The sequence below is a fragment of the Uranotaenia lowii genome, chromosome 2, assembly GCF_029784155.1.
Source record: "Uranotaenia lowii strain MFRU-FL chromosome 2, ASM2978415v1, whole genome shotgun sequence".
Lineage (NCBI taxonomy): Eukaryota > Metazoa > Arthropoda > Insecta > Diptera > Culicidae > Uranotaenia > Uranotaenia lowii.
This window is the reverse complement of record NC_073692.1, coordinates 322,628,056-322,652,841: the sequence shown is the minus strand read 5'-3', so window position 1 is coordinate 322,652,841 and position 24,786 is coordinate 322,628,056. Positions and strand designations below refer to the sequence as shown.

Here is a 24,786-nt window from a genome sequence, read left to right as displayed (position 1 = left end):
ATTCACTTCTTCTTCCACAAATTTTACCAAGAGTGCCATGGCTCGTTGTGATGAAGGCATTCTTGATTCTACACTACTGTTCTTCGACTGTTCCGTCTGTCGGAAGTTCAGAGGCTCGGGATTCCGGCTGTACAACGTATGCCCTTTTCACCTCTGGATTCTCCAACCGGCGAACGTCGTATCAACATTCGACTGTCTCCTCTCGCCGCTGGACACGCACGACTCTCAGTCGTATCTTACCAAGGACGAGGTGATGGTCACATGCAATGTCTGCGCTTCGTTTGTTGCGGACATCAAGAAGGCTCCCTCTCAACTTTCGGCTGATGCAGATGTGGCCAATTTGATTTTCTGTGCGGCCATCTCGGGATACCCCAGTGACCTTATGTGCTGGTCGATGGGGGAAGAGCGATCCACCGATCACCATGTTGTTGTTGCCACAAAATTCTACAAACAGCTTTCCGTTTTCGCTTATCTGTCCTAAGCCATGGCGCCCCATGATGCGCTCAAGATCCTGATTGTCGGGGCCAATCTTTGCGTTGAAGTCGCCCAAATGGATTTGAATGTCATCCTTCGGAATTCTCTCAACCACGCTGTTGAATTAACTGTAAAACTGCTCTTTCTCCTGCAAATCGGCAACGTCAGTTGGACCATTGTAAGGTTTCTAACCCGTGTTCTGAATCTCGCTACGATTATTCTTTCGTTGATCGGTTCCCATCTGATAAGGACCGCATGGGCCTGCGGGCTTAATAGGAAACCCACTCCTCGTTCCCGAGTAGCGTGTTCTCCTCGTATGCCAGAGTAAAGCAGTACTTGCCCGGACTGTGTCTTGTGTTCTCTAGTGTTAGGCCAACGGACTTCGCTCAGTCCCAATATCTCTAGCTTGAGGCGGCTAGCTTCTCTAGCAAGTTGAGCCAGTTTACCTGGCTGGGCAAGGGTCAAAACATTCTAGTCCGTGTTTTCATGCTAAAAGTCGTTGCCAAAGTTCCAATTCGGTTATTTCTTCTCTCAGTTTCTGTAACAATTTAGTATATAACGAGCAGTAGGTTGTTAGCCTAAAGTCCCTATCCCGCGATGGGGCTGCCATCTTGGCCTTAACTGGCGGGAGCCGCATTTCATAAATTCAGTAGCTCACTGTGAGACAGACGCTGATTGAGCCACCCATGATCTGGAGAACAGAAGCTCGGTTGTTGTTGCACGCCGCCCCTAACCTGGAGAACAGACGCGTGCGGCCACCTTCTCAGTCTGCATGCGACCAAAGCATCCACCGGGGTTGGGTACCCGATCTCCGCTTAGGTTACTCGCATCCCAGCCGGCACCACGGGGAGAAAGAGATAGGAGTTGTGAATAAGAGGTGATATGACCACTATGGGGTCTTGTGTTGATGCATTTTCGTAGGAACGTGAATTTACGCCCATTCAAAATGGGGTTGCTTTTTCTATTCGTGAGTTTTTCATAACCAACGAACTCTTTCCAATCGTGAAACCATCGTAATCAAAACCAAAACCTTTGGAAAGAAAAATTTTAATACCAATTCTATTCTATGCATTTATTCGCTTCCAAACAGATCCAATTGCATGTTCTGACCGGCGCCTCATGCAGCGCAACATTTCAGCAGCACTTCAAAAATCATCTTTTTCATGATGCACCCCCATTTCTGTCAGCTGACAGAATCGAGGAACAGCAACAAACGCAATTACAACTTTCTTTATAATCGGAAACTTGCGCCCGGGTAAAGCACGAAACTTGGTGAGGGTAATTTGGGGTACGATACACTTTTAGCTTGGGAGTGTTTAAAAAACTGATAGTTTTTTTTTAAAAAGGTTCAATATGCATTAGCCATTTGAAAAGCTCTAGGATCATGTGTTTTTATTTATGCAAATTTGAAATGAGATCGAAACAGGATTCGACTTTAACCTTTACTACCCCACAGTGGGTGTAGTTTTCGGAGTGGAAAATATTATTTCTTGTTCGTTGCTTCCTGCTAGAAATCGGAAGCAAGTTGCGAAAAACTTTGCTTTGTTCAGTTTCGCTCAAGAGTCCCTTTTGTGTGTTCATTTTTCGCTAGAGCAGCTGTACAATGTTCGTGTAAGCTTTATCTAGTTTTGGATTGCTATCATTTATGAATGAGGACTTCAAATTGGTAAATAGGAATAGCAACGTTGAATCGCAATGGAGATTTGTTGGAGAGATTTCAGTACAAATATAAATCTGTTTATCATCCAAACCATAGAAGATATGCATTTTTCCAATTATTATTTCTAAAATAGCATTTATTGGATGAATTATTTTTATCAACTTCGAAAGGGGTTTTTTTTAATCTAGTCCATTCCATAAAAGACTTTGAAAGGTCATAAATATTTACAAATTTAAGAACTTCTTCAGCTTTCTAGGGTTTTCTCGTAAAATTCAATTGGTAATTTCAAAAACACTATCATTCACTTAAGGGGGGAGTAGGGTCTAACGGGTAAAAAAACACCATTTTAACGAATTTTTTTTAGAGCTATCGTTCAAACAAATGTATTCAAATTTTTTGCATTATACGAAGCATTGTTTAAAGAACATTTAGTAATTTTTTCGTAGAAAAATATTGAAAAATGAGCCGGTGACGGAGCACTTTCGAGGATGCTTTTTAGAAAACAGGATTTGCGGTGGACACTGTATCTCAGCACAGAATCATCTGAAATCAAAAAATCAGAGCAAAATATGTTTAATAGATGTTTTTCTGGACCGATTTTATTTAACTTAAATATTTTTTATGAAATTTTTGTGGCTGTTTGAAGTAAAAACTACGATTTTTCACGAAAAAATCCGCCATTTTTTATCTGTAAAATCTTCCCAAAGTTAAAAAAAAGAAAATCGTTGGGGTTTGGTATTTTATATGTAGAAAATATGTTCCAAATTTGAAAAGAATCGGTGGAGTAGTTTTCAAATGACGATGTCCACGGACTTTAAAAATGTGCTTTCGAGAAAAACGCGTTTGAAGTTTCTGCTTTTTCTCTCTTGCATTATTAGATAAGAGGAGATAAAGGCCTATAATTTCTACAGTTCTGCTTCGATTGACTTGAAAATTTGACACAGCATTCTTGAAATGTTTTACAATGACAAAATAAAAAAATAAAAAAATTGATTTTTTGAAAGTGTTAGACCCTACTCCCCCCTTAAAAAAACCGATTATGATTGAAAGTGAAGCTTGAAAGTTATATTTTTTAAAAACTGTTCTTTCTCAATTATTTTTTTTATAAACCTTATACCATAGAACATTTAACATCTTCAAGAAGCTGTTTTTGCTGCTTTCCCATAAAAATTTTCAAACATAACTAATACACCGAACGAAAACGTGTACCCAACAACCTTCAAGAGTGCGGTAAACAAGTCTCCGCACATGAAAAGTAATCAGGAAATCGATAATAATCAAGATGTTTTCAGTATCGATGCCGATGCTGATGCTGTTTGACTGGTAAAGAGACGGCAAAGAAAGAAAACAAACTTGCTGCTTACGTTGAAACTGCTGTTTGGTGATGGTGGAAAAGCATCTTCGATGACAGACAGATTTTCCTGTGCATAGGCAGGGAAATTCCCCATTCAGCAGAGAAACAGTTGTGTTTTGTGGCGCTCACTTTTCCATTGGCTTCCGTGAGCCGTTCCAAGTGGAAGTCGCAGAAGAAAATATACCATCAAATGATCATCATTCTGTGTGCTCGATATATCGAAACGATATCCTCGTATCGTGTTCTCCGGATACTGACGGGACGGGGATCGAGTGGCGCTTTCTCTGCTTCTGTTGTTGTTGTCTTACGAAATCATGTTTTTACCAGCGAAAAGAAAAACCAATCAGAAGGATATTGGTTCAAGTACGTACATATTTGCATACTCGGGATGATTTTATAATAAAGATTCACCGTTTGTGGAACAGCTCACTCGAATATTAACTTCAGCTGTTGGAAAACAAAAGTTCCTGGACAAATCAAGTAGGTATGTCGGTCCAATATCACTGTTGAAGCAAAGTTTTAATAAAATGAAATCTCACATGTTCCAACAATAAACTATTTTTTTTTAATTATTCTTTATTTTTCAACTTGAATGATGAGAGAAAAAAAGCATAGCGCTGTTCTTTTCAAACCCAAGGATTCCCTACAAACTGAGAAAGGACGAAGAAGGAAGAAAACGATAGAATCGATGAAGAAACCCCCTGTTATAGAGTGTCCTTCTGCAAATGCCACCCATTCAAAGTGACTTCATGCCGGGTAATGTGTGGGTGGTAATGAAGTTAGATAAATGTAAAGCATCCCCTACAGAGTCGGTTTGGTTTTGAATTTGCCTCCAGTCGATGTCTGTTCAGATATGGTGATTATTATCGACTGCTTCTTTTGGCCTGTGAATCCTGTTGCTTCCATTTGAATGTATATATGCAGAAGATTTTTCAAACATAACAAGATTATTGACAAAAAATTATTAATCAAATAGAACAAAGATAAAAACAGATTGCAAATTGAGTCAGAGTGATATAATCACGTGATTTTGCAGTATTTGTTCTCTAATTTTGCTAACGGTTATGTTCCTTACATACATTGTCTATGATGAAATGTTCGGTTTAACAAGTAATTTGCACGACAGTCTTTTGTTTGCGTTAATGGAATCTAGTGAAATTTTCATCTAAATAAGTTTAATGTAATTTTGTAAATTCAAAATTTTGTAACAATATGTAAAAATAAGCTTCCAAACAAGAAAAAACCTCTTTAAAGATCGTCACAGTAATTGATTATAATATATTAATGGCATTGCGGCGAGATGAATTCTAAGGTAGAAATTTTGTAAAATATACAGTCTTTTACATAAGAATGTAGTCACTGTTGCAAGAAAATTGGAATACCCATTACGGAAATTCATTTAACAATTGATTTATTCTATTCAAAATTTTAATGCGAATACAATAATAGCAGGCAAGGTTGCCGAAAAAAATTCTGTGTTTTTGACATAAAAAATTCTCGTATTCTGTGATTTGAACCGAAAATTCTGTGACGGTTTTCTGTGACGCTTTTTCTATGAAGTTCATAGGGAAATCATGTCAAATATAAACAAATTAGAAATTTCTTACAGCTTTAATTGAAAAAAAAAAAAAAACAATTGACATTATCTTGTTTTCATATTTTCATGAATTATAGTCAGAAATAAAAAGTCTAAAGTGACAAAAAAAATGTAATTTTGGAAATCTGTGCAAAGTTTAGAAAATCTGTGAATTCTGTGAAAAATTTAAAAATTCTGTGATCTTTGACACAGATTCTGTGACGAAATTTTGCTCAAAATTCTGTGATAATAAAGATTTTTCTGTGATTTCGGCAACCTTGATAGCAGGTCCAAGCACCTTCTGCAATTATAACAGCTTTATATCTTCGTGGCATACTTTGGACAAGATTTTGCGCATATTCCTCTGAAAACGAAATTCGAATTTTGTGAATCCGACAGATAAGCTGCTTCAAATTGGAGGGTCGATTCCTTTCAAGCTTCATCTTCATTTGAGCCCAAACATTTCGATTAGATTGGCACTGAGGAGGCATGAGCTATCAAAGAAAGAAAGAACGTAAGCCGTTTATTTTATTTACATAGTATTCCGTCTCACGACATAACTTGACGAACATAATTCCTAAAATTCATTCGGTCCATGGCAACCGTTCTGTAATTCCTTGGGCACCCCACGTTTGCCAGATCACGCTCCACGTGGTCTAACCACCTCGCTCGTTGCGCCCCCGCTCGTCTTGTTCCTACCGGATTCGTAGCGAACACCTGTTTTGCAGGACAGTCGTCCGGCATTCTCGCAACATGTCCCGCCCAGCGTATCCGGCCAGCCTTCACCACCTTCTGGATACTGGGTTCGCCGTAGAGGCGCGCGAGCTCGTGGTTCATCCTTCGCCTCCACACTCCGTTCTCCTGTACGCCGCCAAAGATGGTTCTTAAACTCGTCGCTCGAAAACTCCGAGTGTACGCATGTCCTCCTCGAGCAATATCCATGTCTCGAGCCCGTAGAGATTAACCGGTCTAATGAGCGTCATATACAGGTTACACTCCCCAACGTAAGCCGTAATTATCATATTTTTTCGAAAAAGATACAACGGCTCACCGACGAGACTTGAACCTGCAATCTCCGCTCCAGTACAACGGCGCGTTAGCCAATTCCACCTCAGTGAACGTGATGAAATCGACCGACACGAGCGTACAAATCGAGCTCCGCCGATCAACTGCTGGACCCTCTCTCTATCGAAACACTATGTATATCCGGCATGTGATAATTTCTCACGATCTCAATGATCCATCACGTTCACTGTGGTGGAATTGGCTAACGCGCCGTTGTTCTGGAGCGGAGATTGCTGGTCCAAGTTCTGTCGGGGAGTCGTTGTATCTTTTTCGAAAAATTCATTACGGTTTAAGTTCTTTCTTTCTTTGATACCTCATGTTTCTCTAATACTTTCCATCACCTTCAAAACTTTGATTATTTTCAGGTACAAAGATGTACCAAGACGAATCCATATATAACATTATGGATTAACATTAACATAACATATAACATTAGTATTGACAAAATTGAATAAATTTAGCCTAAATGGATTAAAAAAAAATGGAAGCGGCAGCCCTAATACATTTGTCTAGGTCTGCGTTAAAGATAGGGGTGTTTCCTTAGCCTCGTCCGCCACGTGACAGCGTGAAGGACAATATGTCTTTTAAGTTCTAACGCGCAGCGTGAGGGGTCGGGGGCAAAAATGATTTTTAAAAGGAACTCTGGTTAGCACAGAATATGTAGTACTCAAACCTTTAACCCCAAACCACTCTTGACTGTCAATATGACACTTTTGGAAGTTTGACGGCTTTAAACTTTATACGTGCGCATCAAAATAAAAAAAACTCTTCTAGGATTCAATTCTTGAAATCTTTAATTTCGCATAATTACTTTGTTATGGATTTGTCAATTTAGCACTCGTCGCATAAAACCATTATATCTCTCTTGTTTCTTAAACGATTTTCTTATATCTTATTTTCATCACCGCCGGGATATATTCTTTTTTAATTTTTGGCATTTCGGCAAACGATTTTCGCAAAATTCATAGTTTTGAAACGCTCGTAATGTAACTCAGAATATTCTGCTAAAACACTTCAGTTTTCCGTTATTCAAAGTCTTAGAAAAAAAAATCCGCAAAAACATGCTTCGGAAAAAACTGTAGATCAGATACGGAATGTTAAAAAAAATGTATTTAGTGTTCAAGAAAGCTATACGTTGCTCACAAGGATTTTTTTTTAATTTTTCAAGATCATGATCACAAAAATGTAAAAAAAAATGGACGTACATTCCAATCAAAGAAACGTCTAGATAAATTTAGAAAACTGAATTGGATTCAAAGTGGCCCACGTTTCCCCATGGCGCACGATACCTACTCTCCCCTGTTTTTAAGACAGTCACTGTTTGTTAAAAATATATAAAGAACTCAATTCAAATATTGAAAGATAGGGATTTCTTTGGAAACACCACATCATCATTATTTATATTTTTTATTTTCAATTTCTAAGATGCTATCAAAAAGTTACCCTAAAAGCTTCTTTGAATTTATTAATCAAGTTCAGTGTTCACAATGATGACTGCCAAGGATGGAAAAATTCGTTCACTAGCATGAACGCTAACGATTCTCAATCCCCGCTCCGTTCACGATGGTAGCATCGGCGATGCGAGCGTGAACAGACGATCGCCGATTGGTCGGATTGGCAATCCGAATGAATGAACTTTTAATAGGTTTGGGTGAATGAACCGATGGCCGAAACATTCGCCACAGTTAACTGGATCGATTTTTATTTTCACCACGACGTTCGTTGGATGAATAGATTCGCAAATGATTGTCGAAACACAATCGCCAAACGATTGCACGATTGCATTCGCGAATGTTTCTGTAACCGGTAAATGGATGCGCCATCAGGTGCTTGTTTTTCGGCTAATTTTGTGCGTGTTAAAGCCCCCGCGCTCGCTGACGGTTTGTTTTCTCATGATGTTAATTCAATTTATGTTGGATTAAGCATATAGTTAATAAAAAAGTGGACTTTTGGACATTGCGGGAAGAACTAAACGGAAAAAGGGGGGGTTTGAAAATGTCCACTCTTGTTCACGAAGCGTAGGGATTTAGCTTTTGTCTACTGGAGACTGGAACCTTTTTTTACAAATACATATTGCCAAATAAAAATTTAAAAATTTTGAGATTTTAAAGCTACTTCAAAATTTGGCTAGTTTCAACATCCTTAAAAGGAAAAGGACATATTTCGATCTTTGCTTCTTTCCTGAGTTTAGCACGAAAAATGTTGCGAAATTTTAAAATTCGTAATGAAGTTGTACTCGCCCGATAATTTCATAAAGGTATACATTTCATTCACATCAATAGATTATTCATTCTAAACTATGCGTTGTAAATAGGAAATTTTAATTTTTAAATTCTGATTTCTTAACTTTTAGATTCTAAGTATGTACTAAATTGTCAATTCTAAATATTGAATTCTTAGTTCTAAATTACAAATTAAAAATTCTAAATTCTAAATTCTTAATTCTAAGATCTTAATTGTAAGTTCTTAACTCCAAATTCTAAATTCGTTATTCTAAACTCAAAATTCTTAATTCAAAATTCTTAATTCCAAATTCTAAATTCCAATTTTTTGATTTTTAATTCTTAGTTCTCAATTCAAAATTCTAAACTCTAACCTCTAAATTCTAAATTCTTCATTCAAAATTCAATATTCTTTATTCAAAATTCTAAATTCTAAATTCTAAATTCTAAATTCTAAATTTTAAATTCCAAATTCTTAATTCTAAATTCTAAATTCTAAATTCTAAATTCTAAATTCTAAATTCTAAATTCTAAATTCTAAATTCTAAATTCTAAATTCTAAATTCTAAATTCTAAATTCTAAATTCTAAATTCTAAATTCTAAATTCTAAATTCTAAATTCTAAATTCTAAATTCTAAATTCTAAATTCTAAATTCTAAATTCTAAATTCTAAATTCTAAATTCTAAATTCTAAATTCTAAATTCTAAATTCTAAATTCTAAATTCTAAATTCTAAATTCTAAATTCTAAATTCTAAATTCTAAATTCTAAATTCTAAATTCTAAATTCTAAATTCTAAATTCTAAATTCTAAATTCTAAATTCTAAATTCTAAATTCTAAATTCTAAATTCTAAATTCTAAATTCTAAATTCTAAATTCTAAATTCTAAATTCTAAATTCTAAATTCTAAATTCTAAATTCTAAATTCTAAATTCTAAATTCTAAATTCTAAATTCTAAATTCTAAATTCTAAATTCTAAATTCTAAATTCTAAATTCTAAATTCTAAATTCTAAATTCTAAATTCTAAATTCTAAATTCTAAATTCTAAATTCTAAATTCTAAATTCAAATTCTAAATTCTAAATTCTAAATTGTGTTAACAGTTTATCACCGCTGGTTTATGATTTTAATTTAATGATTAATGGCATTTCGGTGAATTATACATTCTAATAGGAAGAATTTCAAATGAAAGTAATGAAAATTATAGACGGATAGATTAGATTAGGAAGCATGAAAGGTGTTGAAAATGAGCCAAGAGCGTGATTTGAGAAAACTTCTTGCCGCACAAGACCATTTGTCCCACATCGTATTATTGTCTAGAAGAAGCAAAGTCGATAGGCTGACTTTGCATTGATCTATACAATGATACATGGATGGATCGAAGCACGTGTTTTTCGTAGATCCGTCCGATCGGGGTACGAAAAACACGTGCTTCGATCCATCCATGTATCATTGTATAGATCAATGCAAAGTCAGCCTATCGACTTTGCTTCTTCTAGACAATAATACGATGTGGGACAAATGGTCTTGTGCGGCAAGAAGTTTTCTCAAATCACGCTCTTGGCTCATTTTCAACACCTTTCATGCTTCCTAATCTAATCTATCCGTCTATAATTTTCATTACTTTCATTTGAAATTCTTCCTATTAGAATGTATAATTCACCGAAATGCCATTAATCATTAAATTAAATTCTAAATTCTAAATTCTAAATTCTAAATTCTAAATTCTAAATTCTAAATTCTAAATTCTAAATTCTAAATTCTAAACTCTAAATTCTAAACTCTAAATTCTAAATTCTAAATTCTAAATTCTAAATTCTAAATTCTAAATTCTAAATTCTTAGTTCTTAATTCTAAATTCTAAATTCTAAATTCTAAATTCTAAATTCTAAATTCTAAATTCTAAATTCTAAATTCTAAATTCTAAATTCTAAATTCTAAATTCTAAATTCTAAATTCTAAATTCTAAATTCTAAATTCTAAATTCTAAATTCTAAATTCTAAATTCTAAATTCTAAATTCTAAATTCTAAATTCTAAATTCTAAATTCTAAATTCTAAATTCTAAATTCTAAATTCTAAATTCTAAATTCTAAATTCTAAATTCTAAATTCTAAATTCTAAATTCTAAATTCTAAATTCTAAATTCTAAATTCTAAATTCTAAATTCTAAATTCTAAATTCTAAATTCTAAATTCTAAATTCTAAATTCTAAATTCTAAATTCTAAATTCTAAATTCTAAATTCTAAATTCTAAATTCTAAATTCTAAATTCTAAATTCTAAATTCTAAATTCTAAATTCTAAATTCTAAATTCTAAATTCTAAATTCTAAATTCTAAATTCTAAATTCTAAATTCTAAATTCTAAATTCTAAATTCTAAATTCTAAATTCTAAATTCTAAATTCTAAATTCTAAATTCTAAATTCTAAATTCTAAATTCTAAATTCTAAATTCTAAATTCTAAATTCTAAATTCTAAATTCTAAATTCTAAATTCTAAATTCTAAATTCTTAATTCTAAATTCTAAATTCTAAATTCTAAGTTCTAAATTCTAAATTCTAAATTCTAAATTCTAAATTCTAAATTCTAAATTCTAAATTCTAAATTCTAAATTCTGAATTCTTAACTCTAAATTCTAAATTCTAAATTCTGAATTCTAAATTCTTAATTCTAAATTCTAAATTTTAAATTCTAAATTCTAAATTCCAAATTCTTATTTCTAAACTCTTAATTGTAAATTCTGAATTCTTAATTCTTAATTCTAATTTTGTTATTCTAAATCTTTATTTATAAATTCTGAATTCCAAAATAGAAATTCTTAAATTTATGCACTAAACTCTTGAAATCCAAACCTTTGGCACTAAATTCTCAAGACTTAATTCTTAATGTTAAATTGTGAATTCGAAATGGTAGTTTTTCAATTCTAAATTTAAATTCTAAATTTCTTATCATAAATTTTCAATTCTTAATTTTTTCATTTGAGCATTAAATTCCAAAATTTATGTCTTCAAAATCCAGGGTAATATTGATCACTTTTTCCAATTTTTTTCGATTATTTTTCCTACTAAGGGGATTGTGGCATGTTTCATATTTTTTAAACCAGTACTGGACTCCTATGAACGTAAAACATAGTTGCAGAAATTTATTGGACTACTTTAAATTTGATTTAAAAATAGATTTCTTCGCTGTTCAGGAATTGATGCTTTGAGGTTATATTACTCAGTCTCCATTTTTACGGTTTTAACGAGTTTTCTTGATCGTAAAGGATACAAAACACCTTCATAATTGTTTACAAATTCTAATTAATCAGTTTAACCTTGCTTTTTAACGTTTTCTTTTAAAAACATTTATAATCGAGAAAACAATGATGCTGCATACATCTAGGGGCAAAAATCATAATAATTGATAAATAGTTTTAGCTTCAAAGTACAAATGAAATTTTAACTTCACACATTCCCCTAGGCCCTCCCGCTATTTTCATGTTCATTTTTTCTTCAAACTTAGTCATTTGATAGGATTCCTTTCCATTTGACTAATAAGGGCTTACTCTTGGAAAATGTCCTTACTTTTTAAATATCAAAAATTTATTATTAAATGACTATAAAAATAGCACTATAACTGTTCATTTACAAAGAATAGAAGTTGTTCTTTCACATTCAACCACCCATTTGCTTCTAAATACTTTTTGGTATCATCAGGAGAGCTGTTTTTTGGCGAGCCTCGGAAAGAATAGATATTTTAAGATTTTGAAATTTCACTTTTAATAACAGAAAACATTTTCAAATACAAACCAAATTTTGTCTGTTTGATACTCAATTAATGGGCTTTAAAACGTTGAAAACAGTTTTCAAAAATTCAAACTATAGACCAAGTTATTGATCATAATGTGGAAAAATTTATAAATAGTCAAAGTTACCCCAGTGATCAAAGTTACCCCGTTTCACGGTACCTAAATCCTAATTCAAATCAAACATTTTTATTTTAAGATTTTAATTTGAACTTCTTATAGAAATATTTTCATTTCATATTTCTAAATTTCTATTCAAAATTCTTAAATCTTAATTCTTGATTCTAAATACAGGAAGAATTTAGAATAGACAGCTTCGAATGAAGAACCTATAGTGGAGAAATAAGAACATAGAATAAAGAATTTTTAGTTTTAAATTTTGAATTTAGTATAAAGATTTAAGATTTAAGCTTTCAAAAATCAGAATTAGAAATTAAGCATTAAGAATTCAGAAATAAGAATTAAGAACCAAGAATTAAGAACTCAAAATTAAGAATTCAGAACTAAGAATTTAGAATTTACAATTAAGAATTAAGAATTCAGGATTTAGAATTTAGAATGTAGAATTTTGAATTTTGAATTCAGAATTTAGAATTTAGAGTTCAGAGTTTTGAATTTTGAATTAAGAATTAAGAATTTAGAATTTAGAACTAAGAATTTAGAATTAAGAATTTAGAAATAAGATTTAAGAATTAAGAACTAAGAATTTATGATTCCGAAATTAGAATTTCGAATTTAGATTTAGAAATTTGAAATTAAAATTTAACAAAAAAATGTTCTAGTGGACATAGACCGAACCACTACGCTTCATGAACAAGAGTGGACATTTTCAAACCCCCCCTTTGTCCGTTTAGTTATTCCCGCAATGTCCAAAAGTCCACATTTTCATTAACTATATGCTGAATGTTCTTAATCCAACATAAATTGAATTAACATCATGAGAAAACAAACCGTCAGCGAGCGCGGGGGCTTTAACACGCACAAAATTAGCCGAAAAACAAGCACCTGATGGCGCATCCATTTACCGGTTACAGAAACATTCGCGAATGCAATCGTGCAATCGTTTGGCGATTGTGTTTCGACAATCATTTGCGAATCTATTCATCCAACGAACGTCGTGGTGAAAATAAAAATCGATCCAGTTAACTGTGGCGAATGTTTCGGCCATCGGTTCATTCACCCGAACCTATTAAAAGTTCATTCATTCGGCATTGCAATCGTTAGTGTTCATTCTGGTGTGTGAATTTTTTCCTTGGCAGTTTGAATCGAACAAATTCACCACGGATGGCCAATTGAACGTTCTTCGATGCGATTTTTTCCATGCTTGATGACTGCAATTGAAAATGGTATCGACTTTTAACATTAACGTGCATAAAAACTCTCCAGTTATTTCATCACTAGCTGACCCGGTGTGTTTGCTACATCTTAAAAAAATCAAATTTCAAAGCAAATTGAAAAATTTTATTTTGGCATTAGTTTTAATCAAATTACAACATTATTCAAAAGTATCCGCTAGAAACTGGGAGCTGCAGCTAAAGTTTCGAATTGCAATAAAAAGAAGACTTAAAATAATTTTCTGAATCTTGATCAACAGTTTTGTGTTCAAGATCTGATAATTTTAATCCTTCTTACCTTACAAGGGTTTTGTTTTTATAAAAGTCATAAGTTAATTAATTATTGAATTAATGTACATTCCCCACCATTTCCCCCTTGCTTTGCCAGAGCGGCTCACGAACTATACCATAGAAATACATATTTCAAGTTTCTAAAAAACGTCACATGCACATTTGGCTCTATTTATTTGATAAGAGTTGTCGAGTTATGTCAAATTAAATATGATAAAAACTGCCTCTTTCTTCCCGATTCCGACCTGAAAAAAGGGTCTTAAATTATTCGTACGCAAACAACCTAACTTATAAAATGTGGTCCCTTTTGCTTGATATGATCTCGATTTATACCATAAAACTGGTAAGAGAACCCTCCTGTATTTTCCATCCCTTCCCGCTGGAAGGGGGTCGCGATCTCTAATAATCATACCCGTATTTTTTGGATAAATTTCTCGGATTTTGTAAAAAAAAATGCAAGCTCTCCTTTTCTCTTCCTATTTTCTTTTTTTGACGAAAACTTCTAATGTCAAAGTACTTAAAAATGAATAACCATATAGTTACAAAGTTACAATTACATATAATTTGTTTTATTTTTTTCTGTGTTCGTGCATTCTTGGCCAAAAAATCATAGATAAAAATCAGTCACCAACCCCCCCCCCCCCCCCCCCCCCCTTCTTGAGTCAGTTCATCCTACGGCCCTGGCTTGTGATATAGCTTATTTGGCGAACACTTGCCTGCATAGTCGATGTTCGTGAGTTCGAGCAAAAGAGTAAAAATAGTAAAAAAATCAGCTCTACTGAATGAATTTTTCAATGATTGTCCGTCAACTGCATTGTTGCTATGAAGTCGCGAATAACACAGATATGTTTAAAAAACTTCAATCGAAACAACAACTTTTTTTTTCTAAGTCCTATTCATCCTATATTCCAAAAATCACTATTAGCCACCCAAATTTGAGAGAAATTAAACATTTTCTAAAGAATTCTAGGAAGTTAGAATAGTTTTTCCCACCCAATAGTTTTTCCCCACTGCGCAAAGCTTGGCCTTTAGAGTATGATAAATGTAATAATGTCCTAAAAAGGATTTTTTTTTATTCGGAAAAAAGTGGCTAAATACAAGAGATTCCTTTTAGTTAATCAAAAACTGTTATGAAAAGCTTCATAGGTTATACAGAATAAAAAACCTGGATCATCAAGACTTGTTTTAGCGTTTATATTATAATCATTTGTTTAAGCTTTTTGAGATTGATGATCACGTTGATCAAGTAATTCGTTATGTCCGGTCATATAGGCATCATTTTTGGATTTCAGTAAAAATGACATGAAATGATTTCATTCACAACAGGAATGAGTTGAACTTTTTTTTTCTTGTGTAGTTTTTATCGATAAGAAAAGTGTTATTCTTTGAATCAGTAAGTAATACATTTATATTTACAAACATGTATTCTAGAAAGCACATATGTATTACCGAAGAAGCTCAAGTTTGCTTGTTGACAATTTCTCCATTGTTGAGTTATCGTTCAAACTCCTGTTGATCGGTATTTGTTTTAACAATTCTTAGGAAGTATGAGAAAGATGCACTTGCTGTATCCAGTAGTGTTACCTTTTTTGTAAAGTTGAATTTCATCTTAAATATTTGATTTCTTCATAACATCGCTGTCCATGATATTTCGTTCAATTGAAAACCTCATCTCCCATTTGGATGTACAAAACACCCACCCCAAACCCTGCTTGCATTTCGCAACACAACACGCGAAATGAATCAAATATTTATACCCTCTCGGACTTGTTGGTGGTCGGCCAGCGGTCGGACAACGGGGTGGTTAATGTAAAAATATATCTATTTTTCGCGACTTGTGTGCTTCAAAGAAATATCTGTTGGTAGGACATATAAAGAAAAAGGTTCAACACTGGGCAAATAAGGTTAAACACTCCACTCAAATGGCTGAAGGTTAATTAAGAGGTGGATTTGAGTTTCTGAGAAAACTTCACGTGTGATAAATGCTATTCCAGACACTCAAACCGGCGGCTTTGAGTTTTTTTTTGGGCCGAATTGGAATTGGAAAGTGCATTGGACGGTTCATATGGAAGACCCCTCCCCCCCCCCTCATAAGGGGCAGTCTAAAAATTTGATTGCATTTGAACTAGAAATTCACATAATAAGCTTCCGTAACAAAAATCAGCCTATTCGACCTCATGGTGACTGATTTTTAAAATGTGCAACAATTGGAAAAAAATCGGACAACATTATACCTACCTACCTAAGGGTCCAGCGCCGATTGACCGGCGCATAGGGCTGAGATAAAAGATCTCCACTGCTGGCGATCCGGAGCCAGCGTCTTCACTTGCTGCCAGCCAAGGTTCTCGTCACCTGTGCGGATTTCAGCGGCTAGACCTCGCCGCCACGAGCTTTTGGGCCTGCCTCTTCTTCGATGCCCATCTGGATTCCAGTCAAGCGCCTCTCTGCAAATCTCGTTTTCATCTCTTCGCAGCGTGTGCCCAATCCATCTCCACTTACGTTCCCGAATCTCGATTTCTAGCGCCTTTTGATGACACCGGCGATGAAGTTCAACGTTTGAGATCCAGTTGCCAGGCCACCAAGCGCGGATGATGTTCCGCAGGCACCGATTCACAAAAACTTGCAGTTTTCGCGTCGTCACCGCATATGTGCACCAAGTCTCACACCCGTACAGCAATACGGATTTGACGTTTGAGTTGAAGATTCGGATCTTAGTTCGTAGAGAGATCTGGCGTGACCGCCAGATGTTTCGGAGACTCGCAAACGCAAATCGGGCTTTTCTGATCCGGGTTTCGATGTCCTTCTTGGTACCACCATCAGGCGTAATCTGGCTACCAAGATACTGGAAGCACTCCACTGTCTCAACCTGTTGTCCAGCTACCACGAAATTGGAACGATTTTCTGTATTGATTTCCATCGACTTGGTCTTTCCGACATTGATTTTGAGACCTGCTGCCTTGGAGCTTTCGGTGAGGTCGTCGAGTTTGCTCTGCATGTCTTGTTGTGTTTGGGCGAGCAAAACAATATCGTCTGCCAGGTCAAGGTCGTTCAGTTGCTCCATGGTTGAAGGATTCCACGGCAATCCTCGGTTTGGTCTACAGTCAATCGATCCAGTCAAGATCTCATCCATTACGATGAGAAAAAGCAGCGGTGACAAAATACATCCTTGTCTCACTCCAGCAGTTACCGGGATTGGTTCGGACAAGACACCGTCGTGTAAGACCTTGCACGAAAATGCCTCGTACTGTGCTTCGATGAGATGGACTAGTTTCTCTGGGACCCCTCGTCGTCTAAGAGCAGCCCAGATGTTTTCGTGGTTCAGTCGGTCAAATGCTTTTTCGAAATCAACGAACACCAGCAGAAGAGAGTCCTGGAATTCGTTGATTTGTTCCAGTATTATTCGTAGCGTTGTGATGTGGTCCACACATGATCGTCCGGATCGGAATCCAGCTTGTTGCCGTCGGAGTGTAGCGTCGATTTTCTCCTGGATCCTGTTCAGGATCACTTTGCAGAGTACTTTGAGGGTTGTACAGATCAACGTTATGCCTCGCCAGTTACCGCACTCTGTCAGGTCTCCTTTCTTCGGGACCTTTACGAGGATACCCTGCATCCAGTCGGCCGGGAATGTTGCAGTATCCCAAATGTCAGCGAAAAGACGGTGCAACATTTGTGCTGACAAGGCAGGGTCGGCTTTGAGCATTTCAGCAGGAATGCAATCGATTCCAGGCGCTTTGTTGGATTTCATGTCCTTGATTGCCGCTTCTATTTCAGCCAGCGTGGGCGCTTCCGAGTTGACGCCATTAATGCGACTTACTGTGGGCGCCTCGAGCTGCGGGTTCTGTTGGCCATTGCTATTTGTAACTCGGAAAAGTTGATCAAAATGCTCAGTCCAACGCTTGAGCTGATCTGTTCGATCTGTCAGCAGCTGACCTGCTCGGTTTTTCAGCGGCATTCTTGCATTAGTCCTTGCACCACTAAGGCGGCGAGAAATATCATATAATAATCGGATATCTCCAATGGCGGCGGTTCTTTCTCCCTCTTCGGCTAGGGAGTTTGTCCAGGCTCTCTTGTCTCGTCTACAAGCTCGTTTAACTGCCTTTTCCAGCTCCGCATATCGTAAGCGGGCGGCTGCTTTGGCTGACCCGGTACATGCCTGCTCAATTCCGACTTTCGCCTTTCTCCGATCATCGATCATCCTCCAGGTTTCATCCGACATCCATTCACTTCGTCTTCCACAAACTTTACCGAGAGTACCATGGCTCGTCGTGATAAAGGCATTCTTGATTCCACACCACTGTTCTTCGACTGTTCCGTCTGTCGGCAGTTCCGAGGCTCGGGATTCTAGCTGTTCAACGTATGCCCTTTTCACCTCTGGATTCTCCAACCGGCGGACGTCGTATCGACACCCGACTTTCTCCTCGCGCCGTTGGACACGCGCAACCCTCAGTCGTATCTCGCCAAGGACGAGGTGATGGTCGGATGCAATGTCTGCGCTTCGTTTGTTGCGGACATCAAGAAGGCTCCTTCTCCATTTTCGACTGATGCAGATGTGGTCAATTTGATTTTCTGTTCGGCCATCTCGGGATACCCAAGTGACCTTATGTGCTGGTCGATGGGGGAAGAGCGATCCACCGATCACCATGTTGTTGTTGCCACAAAATTCTACAAACAGCTCTCCGTTTTCGCTCATCTGTCCTAGACCATGGCGCCCCATGATGCGCTCAAAGTCCTGATTATCGGAGCCAATCTTTGCGTTGAAGTCGCCTAAGTGGATTTGAATGTCACCCTTCGGAATTCTCTCAACCACGCTGTTCAATTGACTGTAAAACTGCTCTTTCTCCTGCAAATCGGCAACGTCAGTTGGCGCATAACACTGGACCATTGTAAGGTTTCTAACCCGTGTTCTGAATCTGGCTACGATTATTCTTTCGTTTATCGGTTCCCATCTTATGAGGGCCGCATGGGCCTGCGGGCTTAACAGGAAACCAACTCCTCGTTCCCGAGTAGCATGTTCTCCTCGTATGCCAGAGTAAAGCAGTACTTGCCCGGACTGTGTCTTGTGTTCTCCAGTGTTAGGCCAACGGACTTCGCTCAGTCCCAATATCTCTAGCTTGAGGCGGCTAGCTTCTCTAGCAAGTTGAGCCAGCTTTCCTGGCTGGGCAAGGGTCAAAACATTCCAAGTTCCAATTCTAGTCCGAGTTTTCATGCTAAAAGTCGTTGCCAAAGTTCCAATTCGGTTATTTCTTCTCTCAGTTTCTGTAACAATATAAGGTATCAGGAGCAGTAGGTTGTTAGCCTAAAGTCCCTATCCCGCGATGGGGCTGCCATCTTGGACTTAGCTGGCGGGAGCTGCATTTCATAAATTCAGCCGCTTGCTGCAAGACAGACGCTGTTTGAGCCGCCCCTGACCTGGAGAACAGACGCTCGGTTGTTGTTGCACGCCGCCCCTGACCTGGGGAACAGACGCGTGCGGCCACCTTCTCAGTCTGCATGCGACCAAAGCATCCACCGGGGTTGGGTACCCGATCTCCGCTTAGGTTACTCGCACCCCAGCCGGCACCGCGGGGAGGTAGAGATAGGAGTTGTGAATAAGAGGTGATATGACCACTATGGGGTCTCGTGTTGCACATTATCCACCGTTTACCAGACAACATTATGCACGACACAAAATTTACCTGTGCAACTATTGGGCACTGACAAGCTGTTTTAAATGATTTTTTAAATTTTTATGTCACTTTTTTCAAACACTTGAACTTTTAGATCTTGTTGACCAATCCTGTATGAGTGCATCGACAAAAAAAATCGAGTGAATTTGGTTGAAATGACTAAAATACAGCATAAACACCAAAATCATGTGCTTAGCTGTGCAACGATTGGCAAATCACCCTACATGATGTATATTTTTGCTCCATCCAGAACCGTTTTCATTCATATGTAGGATGAAAAGACTTTAACAAGGAAGCATGTCGCAACGCGCATTGTCACATATGATAGATTTGAGAAAGGTGTGAAGCTCTATTAAATTTCAATTTTATTCAAGCTTGACTTGAAATTCCCTCCCACAACCTCAATACATTCTTTCAGGCAGTTGCGAATGCCTCCAACTCTGTTCGCTGGCATTTTCTGTAAATTTCGTTCTAAACCCTATTAGAGCCACGTTTCAGTCATCTCCGGTACCACAAAGCTTAGAATTTTTCCTACAAGATGGATTACATGGGATGTTCCTTTAAGAATAGATTTGTGCGTTTTGCAGGTGAGAATTATTGTGTCTAAAGCCCCAAAAGCGAAAAGTTAAAGCGCCCGCACAATAGCCCGTCGGACGTCGCGTCGCGTTGACGTTTCATTTTGAGGATACCGTTTCCCGTTTAAGCCACCACACCACAATGGTGCGTCGCGTCAGTGACAGCATTGTACTAAAACGCTGAACTTGTTCTAAACAGTAACGTTCTCCAGCGTTGACGTTTTTGTTTTGAAATAAATCAAAATTCCAGCGCGTCAGCAGGGTTTTGGATATTCCTTTTTTATACTGTTTTGTCAAAGTTTGACACAAATATACTCAAAAATAAAATTATCGTCATTTTTCTGTGTTTTGTAATGTTAGGCACCCCGTGTTTTGTTTCAAATATTCTGGAAAGCCTTGTCAGTGGACGCTGTATTGTGCTGCAAAAAATTCCCAGTGCTTCGCGTCAGCGTTTTAGCACTCAACGACAGCGTTGACAGCTGACGCGACGCGACGTCTGCCGTGCTATCCGCGATGCCAGGTAAATGTTTGACGTTTTGTAGTTAGGAAAAAGGTAAACAAAAGGGTGTAAATTTTCGATGAATTTCAAACTTATTTTACTACTGCTTTTACTTCAGAGATCTCTTAAAAAGTAAGTAGAATCAATTTTTAGGTCTTCTTCTAGTGTTTTAAATACTTTTTGAAAAAATATTGGTAGCTACTAAGCGATAAATTGAGTTTCAAAAACTGGTGTTTTTCTTGCGATTGAAAACACACCTAAGTATTTTAAAAGTTTTTGAATGAAAAAGTGATATTTCCACAAAAACATTCATTCAAAAAAAATGTTGGAGATACATTTAAGCTAAATTTACATAAGTTCTGTTTTGGAAAGCATTCTAAAAAGGAAAAAAGTCTGGCTGAAAAAACTGGAATTTTATTCTGTTTTCTGTTAACCAAAATAACAAATTTGATGGTTTTTTCTGGAATCAAATGAGTGTTTGAGTTGTTTTTTGTACTTGAAGAAGATAAAAAATGACTTGAATTTTTTATAGATTTATTCAAGAGTCGTATTTCATTTATGAAAAATGCAAAAAATCGAATGTGTTTCGGTTGGCGTGTCTTGCAAGTGTTCCTAAAAGCTTCCCAAATTCTCTAAACTTTTGTATGGAGCACTTTGTAGCGCTACTGTTTGGTTAATATCTCGGATTGTGCGGGCGCCTTTACACTCAAGAAGTGGCTCAGTTGTGAAAATCTTGGCGCTGGTGAAAAAAACCCTGTGAATAGTAATAGTAAAGAGCAGCGTTGATGGCATATTCAAATTACTTAAAAAATGTATGGAAGTCTACGGAAAGTGTTTTGAGATTTTTTCGTATGTTTTTTTTTTGGTTCAACCTGATAGCCAAGAATGTTATTATTGTTTGGTTGATTCAATTTGATTTTATATAGAAAAGTTTAAGGGTGTTGAAGTTTTGATTAAGTACGGGTACTTTATTTTCACTCTGCAATAGAATTTCATGATCATAAGCCAAATCCATCAATCCTTTTTGATTTTCTAATGTAGTATGATTTTTCTGAACTCGATCATATTTAAGGCCCTTGGAGCCTAAGCGCTATAAGTGCATAACATCTTATTTCGAGAAATCGCGTTCGATGAACCTTTACAACTATTTCATTATATGTTCATCAGTCATCGTTACTTGTCCAGGTCCAACAAAAGAGTATCCTGCCATCATAAATTTTAATATATATGCAACAAAAAAGCAAATTGCATGCCAACATACCTTACATCTTCCTCATTTTATATGCATTGTTCCATATTAACCAGAAGGTTTTGATTCTTGCGGCAAGCATCATTCGATTCCCAATCATTGCACGAGCCGGTACCGTTTGAAACTCCAAGAGATCGTGTTTGTTTTTTTGCTCCAACTAATCGATTAATTATGAGCCTCTCCACCGTAGAAGATTATTACCGCAGGGCGGCCGAGGTGATGGACCCAGTTTCGTTCGGATATTTCGATGGCGCTGCAGGCGAAGAACGTACTCACCGGCTTAATTCGTCCAGCTATGATCGTATTCGGATAAGACCCCGGCAGTTGATGGATGTCGAATTTCGGCGAATGAGTCGTACCTTTTTGGGGGAACATTTTCCAATGCCTGTAGGAATTTCTCCCACGGCACTGCAAAAATTGGCCCACCCAGAAGGCGAAAGGGCCACTGCTAGAGCCGCTGCGAAGGTTGGCATTCCCTATGTGATGAGTTCCATGGCTAGCAGTACGATTGATGAGGTGGTTCAGGCAGCACCGGAAGGAGTTCGATGGATGCAAACCTACATTCATCGGAATCGGAATATTGCACGAGCTCTTGTGAGGCAGGCTGAGAGTAATGGATTTACTGCTTTGGTTCTGACTATAGATAGTCCGGTTCTGGGAATTATGAAAAGTGAAGTTCGTGCCGAAAACAACGTCCCCAACGATGTTTGGTATGAAGTTTTTCGGGATTTTGAGCGACAAGGTGTCATAACTGACGGTGATGATATAGCGATTGTGGACGATTTTGATCAATCTCTCACATGGAAGGACGTTGAATGGTTGATGAGCATCACAAAACTTCCGGTCATCGTTAAAGGAGTTCTAACCAAAGAGGATGCAATAAGAGCTGTGGAAACAGGAGTGGCTGCCATTTTAGTTTCCAATCACGGTGGACGTCAACTTGATTCCATTTCTGCTACGGTACGATTAATACATTTGATGGTCTGAAAACTGTAGCTTCAATATTTTTCTCATATTTTTCAGATTGAAGTTCTACCGGAAATTGTTCGTGCTGTCGGTGGGCAAATACCTATCATAGTCGACGGAGGTGTATCGAAAGGAACCGATATTTTCAAGGCTCTGGCCTATGGAGCCGATATGGTGTTTTTGGGACGTGCCATTCTATGGGGTCTGGCGGTGAATGGTCAAAAGGGAATAGAGGATGTACTTGAAATTCTTAGAAATGAATTCGATAATGCCATGGCTCTGGCTGGTTGCAGCTCTTTATGTGACATTGGGAAAGATCGAGTGATTCACGAAGAAGAATACAATGCAAGCGCTGTGGTTTCAGCAATTAAAGAATTAAAAATGTGAAAAATGAAAAATGATCTAAGAAAAATCATAAAATGTGTTAGAAATTTATAAAAGGTACACAGTTGGATAATTTGGACTCCAAATCCTAACATGTTGGAAGCCGCATTTTTAGGACCTATTATTATCTTTATCTAGAGTGAAATTTTCTCAGATTTTTTCCTCTCTGACGGTACGCAGCCATCTCTGTCAAGTCTTATTTTACCTAAAATTACCAGCATTGAGTAATTTTCTTTTTAAACCACTCAGTGAAAAATTCAACGTCATTATAATTCCATAAAAATAACTGAAAGTACAACTGAAATCATTAAAAAGGAACTATTTATTGTTGGGAAGATCTTAAGAAGCTATCCGTTTTAAGGCGTCTGAGAGCGAAATTCGTCTTCTTCTAGTTGATCCCTTTCAAGTAGAGATGTACCGAATAGGGGTATTCGGCGAACGGTTGAATACCGAATATTGACCTTTTCAACTATTCGGCCAAACGAATATTCGGTCGAATATTCCGTTGAGTTTTTGATAGCTAGAAGGACTTCAGATAAATTGTCGATTCTAGGACGTTTATTACAAAAGAGATTGGGTTCCAGTGGAACCTTGGATAAAACATGTCAAAACATGAGCAAAACTATTTGAAATTACTTATTTTATTGTGAATCAGATGAATGTCGAATTTTGACTGGATGTCTGCAAGACAGTTGCCAAAAAACGATGATCTTAAACTTTAAGCAAACCATATTTTCTAACAAATATATTCACACGGCCGAGTCTGGATGACTTTTTTTTTAAATTACAAAACTAAGAATATCTAAACAGAATCTATAGGCTATATTTTCAAACATACAAGAAGAAAAAAAAAAGTAAATAACGACGATGCTGACGAAGTTTGACTGCGTGGTAATGTACAAAGAAACCTACGTCAAAGCCGACTACAAGCAGCTTCCGGGACAGAAGTTTTATTCGGCAAAAGGAAGGGAAAAGGTAGCAGATATTTTTAAGCACATGAAACTGTCAAAGTTTGCGAAGATGGTTTGGCAAGCCATCTGTACCTGTGGCTTGAAAAACAGCATTTTCATAGCTACCGGGACTGTCAACCAAGAAATTTGTGTGAAAGAGTGTTTGAATAAACGTCTGCTGCCTTTCCTGAAGAAACACGGTTGTTCCGTACTGTTTTGGCCGGATTTGGCATCTTGCCATTACGGTAGAAAGACCATGGAGTGGTACGCCGTCAACAACGTGCAGGTGGTTCCCAAGGACAAGAACCCTCCCAACATGCCAAAGCTCCGCCCAATTGAGAAATACTGAGCTATTGTAAAGCGGAACCTAAAGAAGACCAAAAAAAACTGCTAAGGACGAGCAGCAGTTCAAGGCAAACTGGCTTTCTGTGGCAAAGAAGGTGGACAAGGTGGCTGTACAAAATCTGATGGCAGGGGTTAAGCGTTAGGCCCGGCAATTCGGATTTGGAAAAGCGGAAGCCTAACTGAATATTTTTCCTGAATTTTATACTAATTAAACTTGAAAAAGAAATTAAATTTGATTTTTTAAATAAACCATTTCACCGATTTACACGCGTTTTCCCTTGACCAAATTTTGACCGTATCACCCTTTATTATGGGGCTTTCATGCGATTTTTAGTCATTCACAGCATTTGAGTTCAGCGGAATGGAAAAAATACAACCATTAGC

General features: G+C 36.9%; 1 protein-coding gene across 1 annotated transcript; it reads left to right on the top strand.

The window, feature by feature from the left end:
- The first annotated feature begins 21,928 nt into the window (after positions 1-21,928).
- Positions 21,929-23,110, top strand: LOC129742920 (uncharacterized). The gene is made up of 2 exons (XM_055734859.1): positions 21,929-22,717; positions 22,781-23,110. Exons 1-2 carry the CDS (start codon positions 21,929-21,931, stop codon positions 23,108-23,110), a joined length of 1,119 nt encoding a protein of 372 aa, XP_055590834.1.
- The last annotated feature ends 1,676 nt before the right edge of the window (positions 23,111-24,786 follow it).